The 18348-nt window shown below is 35.2% G+C and overlaps 1 protein-coding gene across 1 annotated transcript in view; it reads left to right on the plus strand.

The window, feature by feature from the left end:
- LOC128986508 (ras association domain-containing protein 10-like) overlaps positions 1-4412 on the plus strand; it is a 76168-nt gene extending 71756 nt beyond the window's left edge. Inside the window, exon 2 of the mRNA XM_054406912.1 lies at positions 2103-4412. Coding sequence (XP_054262887.1) covers positions 2106-3200 — 1095 coding nt within the window. The 5' untranslated portion in view covers positions 2103-2105 and the 3' untranslated portion in view covers positions 3201-4412. The remainder of the gene's footprint in view (positions 1-2102) is intronic.
- The last annotated feature ends 13936 nt before the right edge of the window (positions 4413-18348 follow it).

The raw sequence follows: 18348 nt of genomic DNA on the forward strand, positions 1-18348 counted from the left end.
AAAGCCCCACGTTTTTCGTTTTAAATCTTACAAGTATTTATTCTCTCAACATTCTATAAATTATTTTATACTTTTTAGTGCGTTTAAAAACGTGGCATTTTTAAAAAGTATTTTTATTTATAAATTATTTAGTGTTTTCTACAAATGGCCTTACTCATAGCCGCATTAGGCTGTCCATAATAACGATTATAAATTCTAAAAAAACATGATTTCTATTTCTTCTCCTTGTTGGTGTTCTATGACTTTCCTATGTTACCATAGTTTGCAAATCGGCTCTTTCAATGATTAATTTCTGACAACATCTGAAAGAACTTTAAAGGGCCCCAGGGCCTCACTCTCTAATTATTTCCCTAAAAAGAAAGTTTCCTGCACAACTTCACTTTACGCTCTTTCCAACGACACCAAAAACATGTCAATCGGTTCAGTAGTTTCGGAGGAGTAATTGTCACAAAAAACCTTCTTGCGTATTAAATAAGTATATATATATATATATATACAGGGTGATCAACTCAAGGAGGCCACCATTGGGATATCGGAAACGGTAAGAATTAGAGAAAACTTTAAATGGGGGACATTCCTTTATTTTTTGTGGCAGTTAAAAATATGATTTTATTTTTTCGAAATTCAGCCGCCATTTTCCAAAATGGCGGCCAACTTTGAAATTTCTTATGGAAGACCCTATATTTTATCATGTTTTCGGATAGAACAGGCAATTTAAAAACTTTTTTATTCTTGACATTTTTTCGATAAACCCACTCGTTTAGGAGTTACAGCCTATGGAAAAATGACTTCCGGTGTACATTTTACATCATGTAGCTCCTAAACAAGTAGGTTTATAGCGAAAATGCGAAGAGTAAATTAGTCAAAGAAGTCTTAATATTGCATCCACATACCAAAAAGACCATAAAATTCGTTAAAACTATTAATTCTATTATTTCCAAAATGGCGGCCATTTTCCAAAATGGCGGCAAACTTGAAAAGTGGAAAAATGTGTATTTTATGGTCTTTTTGGTATGTGGATGCAATATTAAGACTTCTTTGACTAATTTACTCTTCGCATTTTCGCTATAAACCTACTTGTTTAGGAGCTACATGATGTAAAATGTACACCGGAAGTCATTTTTCCATAGGCTGTAACTCCTAAACGAGTGGGTTTATCGAAAAAATGTCAAGAATAAAAAAGTTTTTAAATTGCCTGTTCTATCCGAAAACATGATAAAATATAGGGTCTTCCATAAGAAATTTCAAAGTTGGCCGCCATTTTGGAAAATGGCGGCTGAATTTCGAAAAAATAAAATCATATTTTTAACTGCCACAAAAAATAAAGGAATGTCCCCCATTTAAAGTTTTCTCTAATTCTTACCGTTTCCGATATCCCAATGGTGGCCTCCTTGAGTTGATCACCCTGTATATAGATAGTGTGACTGTTACAGATTGAAATAGAGATTTGAGATGTATTTTCCTATATGGCCATGTGCGATTGTGTGAAGGGAGGGGACAGTGAGTGACATACAATGACGTCATGACTCTGTGTTGTATACCCAATGGGTATCCGGTAGCCGCACAAGTAGCCAAAGCGTTTAAGTTAAGGATGAACATATACATTAAATTATGTTTTGACCATGCAATTATTCTTACATATAATTTTGAAAGCTTATGCTGCGTGACAGTTTAATATTTTTCTCACACTTTGAAAAATTAAAGTTATCAACATTTCCTCCCAATTACAAAGCTTATGTTAAGCTAATTTTACTATGCTTCACCTACAAAAATATTGCCAACCCCTTTGATATCAATAGTAACCAGCAAAAGTCAGTCTGCAGCAGTTTTAGTATATGGAGCGAGAGGGTTTACTCGCCTATTGAAAATAATATATTGCACGTGGTTGAGGAATGGAGATGTCTCAATACTCATAATGGACTCCTTATATTGATGTATTTAACGGAGATAATCTCCTAAGAAATAAAACTTGAATTTGTTGATTATGTGCAAAATAATTTGTTGAATTTTGTAAATTGGTAATGTCAATTATAAAATGGATAACTTATTTTTAGTTTTTTCATATTAAATTATGTATGTAATGTGTGTGGTATATGTTACAGGGCATGACCGGGACGGGCGAGGTGCCGGTGTGGGTGTCAGGACAGCAGCTATGGGTACGCGGCGTGGACCGCAAGACTACAGTGTCTGATGTCATCACGGCGCTTCTGGGTCGTCCAGACGAGGGCTACGTGTTAGTGGAGCGATGGAGGAAGGTCGAGCGTCCTCTAAACAATGACACGAGGCTGCTGAAGCTGTGGGCGGCGTGGGGCGAGGAGCAGCGCGATGTCCGACTGTCGCTGCGAAGAGTGGCCGACGATGACAGCGGCAGAGGCAGCCCGGCCAGCGTCAGTAGGCGGAGGAAGCACTACCGCCAGAAACAGCACCTATCACAGACCGTGCATCCACGGAGGTTGGCACAAATTTCCAAGTCACAGAACATCGAGAGACTTTTGAAGTTAATCTTGGTACAGGGGGAGACGATCCAGAACCAACTGAAGAGGTTACACGACAGGGACGACCAGATAGACAACCTCGAGGAACAAAAACACAGGACGAGGACGAAGCTGCTGGGTTCCAACTACCTGCTGGAGACTTACCTGGGCGACGCTTGTGGAGAAGAGGAGGAGAAAGAGAATGACAGCGGCGTCGTAACCGAACAGCCCAGCAGCGAGAACACGAGCACGCCTACGGGAGAAGACACCAAAGAAGAAGACGACGACCCGACCATAGAGGAGGACCTGGAGGCAGAAATTCACGACCTGCAAAAACGGATTGAGCTGTGGGAGAAAATCGTGAGGGTCAATAAAAAGTTAGAAAAGGAGGAAGAATCCGTGTTAAGGTTAACCGTAGCTATTAAGAGAAGTGACGAACTGAGCGAACTGAGGGGTGAGTTGGACAGATTGCGAGAAGAGACTGAGAGGAACGCCAAGGAGTTGGAGAGGACGACGTGTACGTTGACTGAGACGGACACGGCGTTGGACTGTCGGAGACGGTACCTGAGGCGACTGCAGCTGGACCTGGAGGTGACGGACGGAGAGACGGAGCGACTGACGAGGGTGGCCGAGGGACGTAGCAAGGGAGACCATGACTCTGGCCTCAGCTCTCTACACAGCAGCAGCGAAGAGTGTACCTACCATCCCCTGGACACCCTTGTATGACGATGGCCTTCACACCCTGTACATACTGTAGTCATTGTACAATAACTAGCTTTCCATGACCAGTTCAAATCTTAGGTTGAGTTTATTTCTAGTAATTTATTAATGTGTGTTCATACTCTCAGCGAACTGATTTAAAGCCCATCGACAGTAATAATCCAATATTTTTGAAGTCACATAGACACAAATTACACTTGAAGTTCGGTATTTTCAAATAAATTTCTAGCAAATCTCCTGTCGAATTAATCAAACATGTATTGGATTCGCAAAATGAATAAAAGGACACGAAAATTGGATTATAAAATCAAGTTAATAAACCTGGCGTATCCACAACACAATTTATATTATAAGCCCGTGCTTCGTTCTTAAAAGAATGGCATACAATTTCTTAGTTAACAGCGTATGTGGAGATCAAAATTGTCCTCAATTTTGTACAGTACTTTTACCTTAGACTTATAAGAAAAAGTTTAAAATCCAAACAAAAGAATCAGAAAAAAATAGAGTCAAACGAGAGGTAGTATGACCTAAGAGAAATGTTAAGATACGTTGATTAAAAACATTTATCAAACTAAATGTTTTTTAAAGTAAATAAAATATACGTCTAATAAACCTTAAAACAGATATTTACGATTATACTGTTAATACACAACACGGTAAAATTACATAAAAGATGGTACGTGGTGATCGATTTCGATTGGACACTCCAATCATCATCAGACCCAATAGGTGAATGTATCCATGTCATTCGCCTATTGGGTCTGAAGATGATTAATGTGTTTAATCGAAATCGATCACCACTTACCATCTTTTATGTATATTCACCGTCTTGTGATTTAACAGAATAAGCGTATAAATATATGTTTTAAGTGTTATTAGATGCATCTTTTATTTACTTTCCGTAAATTTAATAACATGTACAATGCTGATATTATTTATATTAGTCTACACACAGTAATTTTATATCTTCACTCTTCTGTCATAATATAAGACAAACTCTTCTACAACTGTCCTTTCCTGGTTTGCATCTATTTATGTGACCTGCTAGTATTTAAAATAAAAAAGTGTAGATAATGTAAATACCAATATTTAATTTAATAAAAATGTACATTTTGCTCATGCCAAAGCAAATTATGAAAATGGGACTAAACTGTTTTGTAAGTACATGTTGATTATTTGTAAATGTACCAAATATAACAATCTTTAATAAAATTTTGTTCAAAGCCTAAAGAACTTTAATTTCCCCTCACCTTTCCTTCATTGAAAGAGGATTTAAGCTATAACAGAATTTAATGGTTTTATGCACTTTGTTTTTTCTAAAAATACTAGACTATTATAGGTTAACAAATACATATATCGACGCGTCTGTATTATTTTTTTTTATTATTTTACAAAGTATTAAATCTGTCACTGACGTTGGGATTATTATTCTTTTAATTTAGATCCCTATACTGTATATTAAAAATAGAGCTTAAGTAGTAAATTAATTGAAGTCTTTACATTTAAAAAAAATACATATCTTAAAAAACAGCAGTATATTTGAAACTTTTTGATTCGTCATGTATCAAAAATGTAATTGTAATAAATCAGTTGAAGCTGTTGATAGTTGTTAATTATGTTTTGCAGAGAGACGTGGTTTCAAGTAGACCACGGAAAACGATCCGATGAAAATATACAAATTGGGAGGGCCCCAAGATGGAAAATTGTAAGCAGGTATCCAAATCTAAATACCACAGGACTTTTATTTTGGCTACCACTTGAAGTCAAAACCAACAGAAATCAGAAATTAAACATAAAAACGTAGACGATAAAATAATGTTCTATTTCATGGATATCAGAGTTGGCCGTCTCACCTCTGTTTTCTCGACATAATGCAACATTTAGTTGCATTGTCAGGAGTGCCAATTGCGACAAGTGTCTACTAAATATCCCTACCTGAGCACTGTTGGCCTTACCGGGAACTAATCTGCTCTATCAATTGCTCTACAATTACAACACGCTTTAATGACTGTAAGAAACGTGCTGTTCCAAGTAGGCCTACCGTTGCGACCGCGAAGCAACCTTAGCCTACCTCGAGCAAAATACCCGACATACAGGTTTATAAAAAAGAGGTTTATAAACATTTATAGCTACTATAAGGATGACTAAAACAAGGTACTGTACAGTCAAAATAATGAACTCAGAATGTAATTTTCACCACACTATGATGTTTTTGGCTGTATTACATACGTTAATTGGTGGCTGAAAGTTACGTTTTGCTGGCCATGCCAGCTGTCATCGAAATTTGGGGACCGAGCAGGTTTTTACAGGCCGGGGCCGCAAAATCAGCTGTCCGCTTACTTACTTAAAACATGAATGCATTTTAAATACACAATCAAAATCCATAGCATTGCAATAGAATTGTGTTATTATCGCCGTTGCCTAGCAACTATTTATTTTTATTTTTGCTGATTCCTCAAATTATTTCTTTACATAACCTTAATGTTGTAGTTGTGTTGACTATCAGTGTGCATTATTATAGTGGTGAATAGTGGTAATAGGGTATAGTGTAGTGAAAAATAGCGTTCGTACCACGGGCAGAAATGGTTTTGCAGCTCTCGATCGATTTAAGTTCTCGACTTCGTCTCGAACTTAAAAACTATCTCGAGCCGGCAAAACCTCATTTTCGGCCCTAGGTACGAAATATACTATTCCGACTCAGTGACCATGATAAAAAGTGTAGGAAGTTGTATTAAACCCATTAAATCAGAATTGATCATGATAGAATAATCTAGGTAAAAGTATTTTATTAGTATCAATCAACTCCAAGTAAACAAAAACAATTAACACATGATAATAAACTAAAATGACAATAGTCAGTAGAGCCAACCATTACATCTCCCTCTTTAAAGGTTGAGTTTCTGGGGAGGTTTTATAAGTCGTCTTGATCGGGTTGTTATGTTAGCAGAAGACATTCCAGAGGTGTTTGGAGGAACCGTTGAAAAGTTTGGCATGTCTTCATGATGATCCATCGGACCTCTTGTTAATGGTTGACTGTTACGGTTATCTGTTGAAAAGTTTGTTAAGCACATACCGTTGTCTTCCTCAGATCGATGATCCTTCTGACTACTTGTTGATGGTTGATGGTTGTGGCAATGATCCTTCTGACTATTTGTTGATGCTTGATGGTTGTGGTAACTTTCCTTTTGAATGTTTGGCATTGGTTGTAAGTGAAACCGGTTTCTTCGAACTATGGTTCCTTTGTCCGTCAGTACTTTATAAGATCGTGGTGAGTTTAACTTTTCTACGACTTTTCCTTCACGTTTCAAATCAGATATCCAAACTTTGGTTCCTGGGTTCATATCTGATAAGGGTCGAGCACCATGTCGTCGATCGTAATTTCGTTTGTAATTTTGTCTATAATGATTCTCCATCGATCTGAGGAAGACAACAGTGTGAAAAGTGGCCATTTCGCTTGCACCTAGAACATTTGCGATCTTTTGCTGGACACAGACCTCTTCGATGAGAAGGGGTTGAACCACACCAAATACAAGAGTTGGGATAGCTCTTGACATTTGAGCTTGAATACGTTAATCTCCCTTGATCCCTATTTTCTCTTTTGGATGAATGTATTGCATTATCATATCTAGCACGTTGATTTTTATTTACAGCTTCGATTGATGGGAGGGTCAATTCTTCTTTTTGTCGTTTCAATTCTTCTGATTTGCGAAGTGAAGTTATTGCAGATTCCAATGTAACTTTATTTTCTAATTGTAGTTTATCACTCAAATCTTGATCACGCATACCAATAATAATGACCATTAATAACATTTCATCTTCAAGCGTTCCCCATTCGCAGGTACGAGCAAGAGAATATAAATCTGTCACAAAATCTTCTGCAGTTTCTGTTAGTCCTTGTTTTCTACGTAGAAATTTGGCTCTTTCATAAATAATATTCTTCTTTGGATTGAAGTGCCCATCAAATTTGTCCATGACTGTTTTATACTTTGTTTCTTCGTTGGTCATTTTGAAGGATGAGAATATTTCTTCTGATTTTGGGCCCATTGCATATATGAGTGTACTCACTTGTTTTTCTTCAGATGATTGATCCAAATCACTAATTGTTCTAAATCTTTCGAAACGTTTTTTCCATGGTGACCATTCCGCTGGTTGGAAGGAAAAAGGTTCAGGCATTCTTACTTGTGTATGAGCCATGATAAACTTTTTTGATAATGGTAGATACCACAAAAGTTGTTGATATGTTTGTATAGGTAAAAAAGTTAAATTTCAGTGTCAGTATATTAATTAATACATAAATAGTTGAAACAACCAAAGCCTTTGGTTACCCCAAACTATGCAAATACCGACTGCGCCATGTATTAAACCCATTAAATCAGAATTGATCATGATAGAATAATCTAGGTAAAAGTATTTTATTAGTATCAATCAACTCCAAGTAAACAAAAACAATTAACACATGATAATAAACTAAAATGACAATAGTCAGTAGAGCCAACCATTACAGAAGTACTATAACTTTCAAAGTAGAACTACATCACATGTGTGAAGATAATAAAATAAGTGGTCATAAATACACTGAAATTTTTGTTTACATTACTAACACTAAACAAAGGTTACAAAATAAGAAAACCTTTAAGAGGTCATATACAAAAAATCATCTTAAAAGGTCGTACCTAAAAATTCAATGTTGTTGATCATAGATTAAAACATACTCTTTTATATAAAGATTTATCAAGCCTTATGGATCAACTGAAGACAATTTTATAGTTCTTGGTCCCGTCCAGCTTATGTTTGAGGCGTCTTGTCCCTTATGTTTGTTTCTTTTTGGTTCATTTTCTTGTAAAGTGTAAAACTGTTTTATGTGTGTTTCATGTTCGATAGCTTTGAAAACCACCGTAGTACCCTGACCACCTTATGTGATCTGACTAAGGCGTTTGACTGTGTGTCTCATGAGATCCTTCTCAATAAATTACTGTATTATGGTGTAAGTGGCGTGGAGCTAAGTTTTTAGCGAATTTCCCATATAGGGAATAAGCTATTACCGTAGGTCTCATGGTAAGACCTAGACCCGGGACCGATTTACTTTTTCGTTTTGAGGTCCCCAGAGGCCAAAAACACCATCCGTTCAAATTCATATATATATATATATATATACATATATATATATATTTATATATGTGTCCGTTAGCGCGATAACTCAAGCAAAATTGATCCGATTTTGATGAAATTTGGTACAAACGTGTAAACCTACATTTATTCGAACGAGTTCGCGAACCAGCATAATCGGACCATGGGATCAGGGGTTTATGGGGGGTTTTATGGGGTAAAAATGGGGTTTTCTCATTTTTGACCCTAAAAACTTTAAATTTCTGAATTTCTCTCTAGACTATTTTGAAGAGCTTAAAAAAACAAATAATTTAGTATATTGAAGTTTTTTTGAATGTTCATTGACTACGGAGAAAATTAAAAAAATTGTAAATTTAAAATTCCCATGTTATTCTTATGGAGAATAAATAAACTGTTCTAGTTTGCTTGTTTATGGATATATTTTAATCAAATTTGGCAATTTGGCTTATTTCATACTAAGCTATCAATATTTCAATTGAAAAAACACACCTCAACATCTTCCCCGTAGCAGCAAACCTAACTACTCACTAAAATTAATGTTATTTAAATAGGAAATAAATCTGAAAATTTATAGGGAATATTTTAGTAGAAATCAAGCAGGGTAAATGGAAATTCGCTTAGTATGCAGGTTTGCTGCAACGGGGGTATTTTAGAAATTATCTGGCAAACCGCAGGCAACAAGTTTGTTTTTAAAACAGTCTCTCAGAGGTAGCGGTAGTCAAAGTGGTGTACCTCAGGGATCGGTTCTGGGCCCTTTTCTGTTCCTTGTTTTAATTAATGACCTTCCTGTAAATATTAGTTGTAACAAAGTCATATTTGCTGATGACACTACCTTTTTCTGTTCAGGTAACAATATTGCTGAGCTCTGTAACATTATGTCTGATGTGATGGCATGGCACAATCTGGTTTGAAGCTAATGGCCTCCTTTTGAATACCAATAAAACCCAACAAATATGTTTTTCCTTGTGCCAGTTTGATGTTCAATCTGATGTAGTTGTAGATTCTGTCGTTAAGCTCTTAGGTATTACTGTTGACACACCAAACTTACCTGGGATTCTCACATACAGAATGTTTGTACCAGACTATCTAGAGTGATTTCTCTTTTGTGGCATTTAAAGAAGCTGATCCCTAAAGTCTACCTGAAAAATGTGTATTATGCTTTGTTTAATGGAATAATTTCTTATGGCATTCGTCTATGGGGGAATGGCCACAGTATTGATAAAGTCTTGCGCTTACAAAAAAAGGCAATGCCTATAATCACACACTCAGCTTTTAAAGCACACTGTAAACCTCTCTGTAAACCACTGCTTACCTCTTGTAAGCTCTCAGGTTAGGTTAGGTTAGGTTAGGTTAGAAGAAATCTTGGCAGTGATTAACCAGTATATTTATGTTTGCCTATTGCATGTTAAGCAACATCTGCATGAGTATCCACTCAGAAGTAGTGTGCATGGTTATTGCACTAGAAGCATGTCCTCACTCGATCAGCCTTATGTTCGTTTGAGTAAATCACAATCCCAGCATCACACTATGTATATATTAATTACTTAACAAGTAGCCTGTTTCTGTAATGTGTCTTTCACTAATTTTAAATTCTGTCTGTCTGTGATATAGCCAAGGGCTGAGTTGTTTTATAAGTTATTTATCTGTCTGTTTGTTAGCATTGTATTTTAAATTGTATACTCTTTTCTTTCCCCTGCTATGTTTTTACTCATTTATTGAAAACACACTGCATGTATTGTATACACAGTGCACCTGTTTTCACATGTTTGCTCTAGTCTTTGCATGTTTTTATAACCTTCAGTATTTTATTTTTAAGACTATAGCTGTACCCGCGGGCTTTGCCCCGTTTTACTTCATAAGTGAGCGTGTTCGCATGGCTCAATCACGTCCTAGTTGAAGTTCGTTCGCTACGCTCACTCACCTTTAGGTTGGAGCTCGTTCACTGCGCTCACTTGCCTTCAGGTTAGCTCGTTCGCTACGCTTACTCGCCTCCAGGTTGAAGTTCGTTAGCTACGCCATAGACAAAAGGAATACCAAAGACCTCTTTCGGCAGCTGCGCTTGGTTTAGTTCGAGACCTGTCTGTATTGCAGCGCTGCTGTCGCATGACCCGAACATATGGCAGCGCCCAGTGGCAATATGGCGGCGTCCGGTGGTTTCTGTATTTAGACGAAGCTGACGAAGGCGTTTCTGTCCGTAGTCAACAGTCTAGCTGTGAATTGCGATAGAGGCTGCGGAACTGGCTGGCGCACGCAGCCTCGCGTTATATCGGTAAAAACCGAGAGTTTACATAGCAATTAGCTTGTGGTTTTTTGTTTATTACTGAGCAATACATTTGAGCACACAATAAGCTTATCGGATATTTGTTTACGACGTCCTTAATTTATTCTTTAGATAATGATGCCATTGCAAATCACAATGTTAGTTATCATGGCATAAACAATTTAATGATGGATATTAAGTTGATATTTATTTAGACTTTCACTTCAAACTCATTCAGCATTTACGTAGGGGGGAATGTTTACTACCAATTGATGTCCAATGAAAATTATTATTAGTAGTTAAATATTAAACTGAAAAACACATAACTATTCGTCACTTCGACTCCACTGGATCGTAAGCTTTGAGATGACACTTCAATGCTATTAATCAGTAAACTAACACAATTCATCGTAACACAATTGTTAAACTGATATGAAATATATATTTTTGTATGGATTTATAAACAAAACGTTTGATGAAGTAGGCCTAGTTTTGAAACTGTTCAAACTTAGATAAATACAAGTTTGACAATAATTGTCAAAGAGTTTTTGTTACAACTCGGCTTATTTATTTAGTTTATACTAGAAGTTTTTCAATATTGTTAACTTGAGTAAGGTTAATACTACTCAATGTCAGTAAAAATGGACATAGTGAAATTAGACTATGTAGGCTATTAAAAAGATTGTAACCAGTTTATAATGATGATGTTTAAATTTAAATTAATATGTCTTTTGATTACCAATAATAATATAGTAAGTAATGATATATTAGTGGGTGTCAAGAAATAAATATCACAATATCTTTTTCATTACTATTATTTCAGCATAAAATCTTTGACACGATAAATATGTGTTGTCCAGATAAATAAATAATACTGTACAGAATATATTGCAGTCTACGTTTATGCCTGTTTTTAAACCAGTACAATACACAATGAAATCAGTTGATGAAATAATTAATTTAAAAAATGTCTCACCAATAAAAACCGTGACACAATTTTCTATCCATGTAACAATATTATACTAAAACACGAGTTATTGTATATTGAAATAAAAGATTGACATAAATATACACATATTTACACTTAAAGTACACGGGTAATATGTAGAATTCATGAAAATATACACAATGATAACAAGATTAAAAATTAATTAATTGAGAAATATTTACAAAATTTATTTCTGTAAAAAAGACAAACACAATAATTGTTTACATATTTATTACATTTGCATTATTGGTAAACGCTATGTACAATCCATTACAGTTATAATTGGTCATAGTAAATACGTTTCTGTGCATTATTTTTTAGTTTAAAAGAAAGGCGAAAAACAAGTTCAATAAAAACTAATAGGGGTAAAAAACAACTTAAAAATTCAAGATATTTAAGATAAAAACGTTGAAATTAATGCACATATTTAAAAATGTACATAGAAAATGTACAATTAGAATTTATCATCCGGTAATAAGCTACGTTATTGAAAGAAGTTAACAGGTTAAATCGATTGAGTTGAAAATAATTTAACTAAAACACTCAGTACAATTTAAAGGAAGGTAAATAACAACTTAAAATCCATACATTTGCATTGAAAATTGTCAAACATTATTGTTCAAAATAAGCATTAACAGCGAAATATAGTATTGTAATTCATATTTGGCTTTTTGATGATGATAGTGTATCAAAATAAAAACCTGATATAAAATATTAGCCCTATGTACACATAAATTACCCTGCAATCAAACTTATTGATATATCACCGATGTACTGTGAAGTCTTTTAAAAAAATACAAAGTTTCTACCAGCTATTTATAAATTTAATCGACATTTGTAATATTTACAGCTGCATAGTCAACATGATTTTTTATACATGCTTTAAGATTCGCAGTTTTCCAATGGAAAAGTCTTTTAGATTGCTCGAAGTCCACTTACACTGTTTATACAGCAACACTTTGAACAGTAGATTTAAGAAGTACTTTGATTGTTTGTCACCACAGTTAGAACAAACCATAGAGTCGCAGCTCACAATTTTTTCAGTTATTCGGATTAATCTACGAACAACGTGTTTTTTGTGACCAATGCGCTTGTAGAGTTTGCTGAACACTTTGAATGCTGCACTGGTCACATGCAATGTTCTTTCAGATGGAGAGAGTAATCCACTGCTTGGATCCACTTTAATGTTTGAGTATGATTTATTCAACAGCAATAGTTCCTTACGATTTGTTAGAGTAGACCCTGCATCACACATTCTTTGAAAACAATCTTTACATTTGAATTTCTTATTGTAGTTTTGCACTAAATAGCCAGAAAAATACACTTGAGAACAATCTTCTAGTGTTACTGCGTCACTCGATCTTGATGAGCTCACAGGTTCGTCCTCACCATTTGACGAAACAGTTGAAGTTTGTGATGAACCGTCCTCTGTTAGTTTGAATTCGGGTGCACTTGATGGTTCCGGGAGAGGAGGCTGGGGTACTTCCAACAGTTTGTCTAGGTCGGGATCATATGATGAGCTTTTAGGTGGCTCCAAAAATTGCTGAACAGTTAATAGTTTTAATGTTGACCGTAAAACCCTTACTGTGGGATTTCTGTTAAAGCCCCCTCGCTGTCTGACTGATGAGAACAAATTTTCCAAGGGGTCTTGGTTGAGCCTGGACGTTAGTAAATATTTACAATTTTCACTCTCTAGAAGTCCAAGGAAGGCAGTGATTGTCAAAATGAAACCATCAAAGCATGGTGGTCTTGGGCGTTTTGCATTTATTTTTGTAAGACTTGAAAATAATGATAAGGCATCTTTGAATATATTAATTATATGAATGTTTTGGTTGCTTAGGGCACATTTGTCAGGGTTTTTTGAGAAACATCTTCGACTATTCATTGCATCGAAAACGGAATTAATTTTGCCTACAAAATCGGAAGTGTTTAAAGCTGTTGGAGTTTGCAGCTGCCCAGTTGCAACTGCTGTTTTCAATGCAGCAGAGGTCGTGTGGCTGAAGACTTGAACTGCTAGTGAAACTGACATTTTTTGAAAACTGTTGGGCCAGATATGGGATGGAGTTAACTGATGGGCTGCTCTTGTTGTTCCACTTTGTACTTCAATTTCAAAAAGTTTTCTTATGTCGGAGAATGAAACAATTTTGCTGTCAAAGGTAAAATCGTGGTTAAGCAAATTGTTTCTCAATGACTTTAAAAGATGAGGTGGGTCGAAAATAGCAAAGACTTTTTCTCCTTTACCTGTTAAAAAATATGGTTTGTCCATTGTTACACCCAGTTCTTTGTACGCTCTTGAGTTTGTCGAAGACTGGTCACAAACAATCGCTTTGACCGCTAATCCAACATCTGCCAGATTTTCCAGACATGTTTCAATCATAGCTTTGCTCTGTATCCCGTTTAGCCCTTTCTCAGAGACAAAATATCCTATTGGAAGCTTCCACTGGTAAAACAAGCCTCTTATCATGAACACTGTCGCTTGTTTTGCAATTTTGTCGGTCCTCCCTAAAGTTCCCATGTCCTCAAACCCCTCAATCAGATCGTATTGAGGGGAATATTCCAGGCATTGTTTAATAGCCATGTCATCAAACATAACAACGCACGCTTTTTCCATTTCCGTCATGGTATTAGATTTGATTTTTAACTTTTCCATTAAGTTTTTATCAAATCCTGTCGAGTGGCATTTTTTTGATGATAGCCACCACCTTATAGTTGATTCACCGGGTAAAATCAATATTTTTTGCAAATATTTGTAAGTCGAAGGTGACCTTAGATATAAACTAATGGCTAAATCCCTTTCAGATTTTGTCCATGGCTGACGTTTTTTATGGGTTTGCATCTTAAATAACAAATTTGCCTCTTTCGTTTTGAAGTGGATATTCCCTATTTTTGTATGGTTTCTACATTTGAGTAACTGTCTTTTTAATTTAGATATTTGTGCCCGTTTTGCGGCCAATAGAGCACTTGACTTTTTATTTTTAAGTTCAGTCTTGCTTGATGGAGTTTTAAATAACGTTCTCCTTATGATTTTTCTCGGTAGAATTGGAGATGCGTTATCTATCCAGGTACTCGGCAAAGGAGATACATCTTCTACAATGAAATTAGACGACGGAGTACTTACACATGGAGATGGTTTTTCTGATATTCCAATGTACCTTTTAGGTGACGTCAATTCGCGACGGACTCGAAGAGCAGGGCTTTGTATGGGACTTGAGTACGATGGGCCTGCGACACTCTCGGAGGTAGTGTACGGTTGTGGTAATGCACCTTTTAGAAGACGTCCACTTGGCAAGATGTCTTGCTGCCGAAAATGCCGCTCACATAATTTTCTCTTGCTGAGTGAATCTGGAGATAGGGCAACCAAATCTGGATTTCCTGAAAAAAGACAAATAACAAAGGCTGAGAATCAGCATCGAGTATGTGATTTGTCAAATAATTCTAATGAATTAAAATTAGGTACAAAATAGTACATTTCATAAAATAGTTCAAGAAACCCATTTAATAAATCTATCTGTATCTCAGGAATTACATCTGTTAGCGTGAACGAGTTTGTTTGATATCTAAAGATATCTTTAAAAGTTTAGAATCTTTACTTTTTTAATTTAGGCAAAATGAAAATGAAGTGAAATAACACATTATTTTTTTTTATGAAAAACATTTTTTTAATACCCTATATATATAAGATTGAAAATCAATCCAGGCAAAAGGAAATTCGCTTAGTCGGTAGGTTTGCTGCAGCGGGGGTATTTGGTTCTCTAAATCGTTCGCAAAATCATTATTTCGGGTATAACTTGAAATAGGGAACAGAAAAAAACATATAATACATGTTTCAGTTCGCAAACTTAAATGTTTGTTTGACAAAGGTTTATAAATGTCATTCGAACGCTGCTGATGATCGCCCGATATTTTAAGTTACATATACAGTATTTGTAAACAACCGAGATGTAAACATTTATGACGATTTGTGATTTATATAGCCTCAAATTATATGGTCTAATTTTATACTGTAACGATAACAAGGTTATGTTCACATAATGATCAAATTAGTTGTTCATTACAAGTAGCGAATGTGTCTTTTTGGTACTTCATATTTTTGGCGTACCAAAAAGAGCCACTTTCGCCCCTATTGATGACAACTTATCTTACTAATATTATAAATGTGAATGTTTGTGTGTTTGTTTGTTTGTTTGTTTGTTTGAAGGTCAATCACGCTTTAACTAATGGTCGGATTGGGCTGAAATTTAGTATGATGATAGCTTACATTCCCGATTAACATATAGACATATTCTTATCTCAAAAATCCTTTCGGGCTCCGCCCCAGTGGCTCTGGAGTTTCCCATGTTAACCTTATGAGTATTCATATTTGAAAGGGATTTTGTCAGCTGTTTCAATTACACAAATTTTTCTATGATATTCAATATTATTACAAGTTTTGAGGTTTACCAACAAGGTGCAGCACTATTATTTTTTTTCGTTTTATAACAACATAGCTAATTTTAACCAAGCCGTAACAAAAAGCTGTGATTAATGAGAACTATAAAAGTAGGATTGTTTACAGTTAAGTTTAGGATTTTAATTTATAAATGATGTTTTGATATTGTGTGAATCTATATATAAAGCCAAAAGTGCCCATGAACTTTTGAGAAAACTACAAGTCACACCCCCATAAACCATATACTTAAAATGTTCGTCATGACGAGAAATCTTGCGCAAAACTGTCCATTATTTCTTAAATTGCCCTATAAGGTCGTAATTGCTTTCCAAAGGGAACTTTCCATATACCTAATGTTAAAAATACCTCAGCTGCATTCATTTGTATGTTATTCTTTCAATTTATTACCTTATTAAAATCAGGTGAGATTTTTTTTTGTAGTATTGTATTCTGTTTTTTTTTATTTCAGATTAACCTAACCAATCAATAGTCTTATAACTTATGAAGTCAAAGGGGTGAAGCTCGTGGGTAACAACTAGTATTCGATAATTTACTTTTTTTATTGTTTATGTGTAGTGGTAGAACACTATTGCTATGGTACATGTGTAATACTATAGCTTCCGTAAATTAACAGAACCAAATTTTCTCAAACTGTGTCCTCTTCCATTGCAAACACAAAGCATGAGAATAGCTGCAATAAGCATTATTTTATTCTTATACGCCAACCCCGTACGAAGGACGGGTATTCAGCTAGTAATTTATAAACTTAAAATCAACTGACCCATGAAAGTACGAGACAAACTAGAGTGATTACTGTCATGGTTTTTTTTTAACATCACCACGGTGAACTTGTTTCCATCTTGCATATATTTTGCAGAAACTGCAGGTGGCCGTTAAAGGGACAGAAGTGAAAGTTGTGAAGTGCGCAGGCACGTCCTTGAGGAGGGTAACAATAGCGAACGTCCCTTTTTTGTTGGCGAGTGTTGACCCACCGAACTTAACAATGGGCAAGAAAGTGGATGAACGCACCAAAGAATTACCAACCCAAGACCGGCGAATGACAGTTGACAGTTACTCTAGGATGATTTTGAATTACAGTCCAGGAAACAACCATTCCCTTTTATATGCTAGAATATATATATCTATTTGGAATGTTCATCCATACTTAACATCATCTATAAAATGGTCATCTAATACGCAAGCAGGTTTTTTGTTACAATTACTTCTCCAAAACTACTGAACCGATTGACCTGTTTTTGGTGTTATTGGAAAGAGCGTAACGTGAAGTTGTGCAGGATATATTTTTTTAGGGAACTAATTAGAGAGGGAGGCCCCCCCCCTCTGGGGTTTTATACCCTCTTTTTAAAGTTTCGTATTTCTTAATAAAATTAACATCTGAAACAAACATTGTTATGAAACTCCAGCTGTTTCAGAAATTAAAAGTGAAAAGAAGAACACATGTTACTGTAATTGTAAGCAGTATGTGTGTAAATTATGTAGAAGATAGGTATGGACAACCTAATGAGGCTGTAAGTGGGAAAGATTTTGGGAAATCACTAAAAACGAGATCAGCTTTTAAAAAACTATAAGATATTTACAAGAAATGTTGATTACATTCATGGTAGAAGGAAAATAGATAGGTGTGCTATTCCCGTCATATTCTGACGTCACTCAGATTGCAAACAATAGATCACCTGCTTGTAACTGTCAAATTAGTATGTATTTGTTTTGATTTTATTCTTATTGTTTTATAACGTTAAAAAAACAAGTTTAGGAATAATATGAGACTTTCAAAAGTCGGATATACTTAAATTTAAAATGTCATTCACTGAGTCCCATCATAAACATTTAAATTCAAGGCTTTTATCAATGTATTTTTCAAAAAGCTTAGCCAAAACTTATTTCATTCATAAATACAATAGGTTACATTATTTGGATTTCTTTAAACGAATAAAACGATACCTACCCTCTTATTTTTTAGTTGCTTTATATGTAGTTAGTGGAATGATCTAATCCATAGAAAGAGTCTATGATTTAAAAACAACAACTAACAGACTGATTAATTAAGGACACCTCGACCTTAAATTTTCTCCATACGACATTAAGGATAGCATAAAATAAATGTACATAGGCAAGATTTTTTAAAAATTAATAAACATTTTACTTACCAGAATTCTGGGCCCAAATCTTGGCGCTGCATCGCGGAAAATAGAACATCCTCAATCCTTTCACTTTAGCTCTACTGTTCATACATTTCGCATATGCGCACAAATTACCCGCCATTCTGTACTTAAAAATAAATTAAAATTTAACATAAAAACTAATACACTCAATTTGAAGTCTTCGCCCG

The sequence above is a fragment of the Macrosteles quadrilineatus genome, unplaced genomic scaffold, assembly GCF_028750875.1.
Source record: "Macrosteles quadrilineatus isolate MER2022 unplaced genomic scaffold, UCM_ALF_1.0 Scaffold_2__2_contigs__length_208266976, whole genome shotgun sequence".
In the NCBI taxonomy this organism is placed as follows: domain Eukaryota; kingdom Metazoa; phylum Arthropoda; class Insecta; order Hemiptera; family Cicadellidae; genus Macrosteles; species Macrosteles quadrilineatus.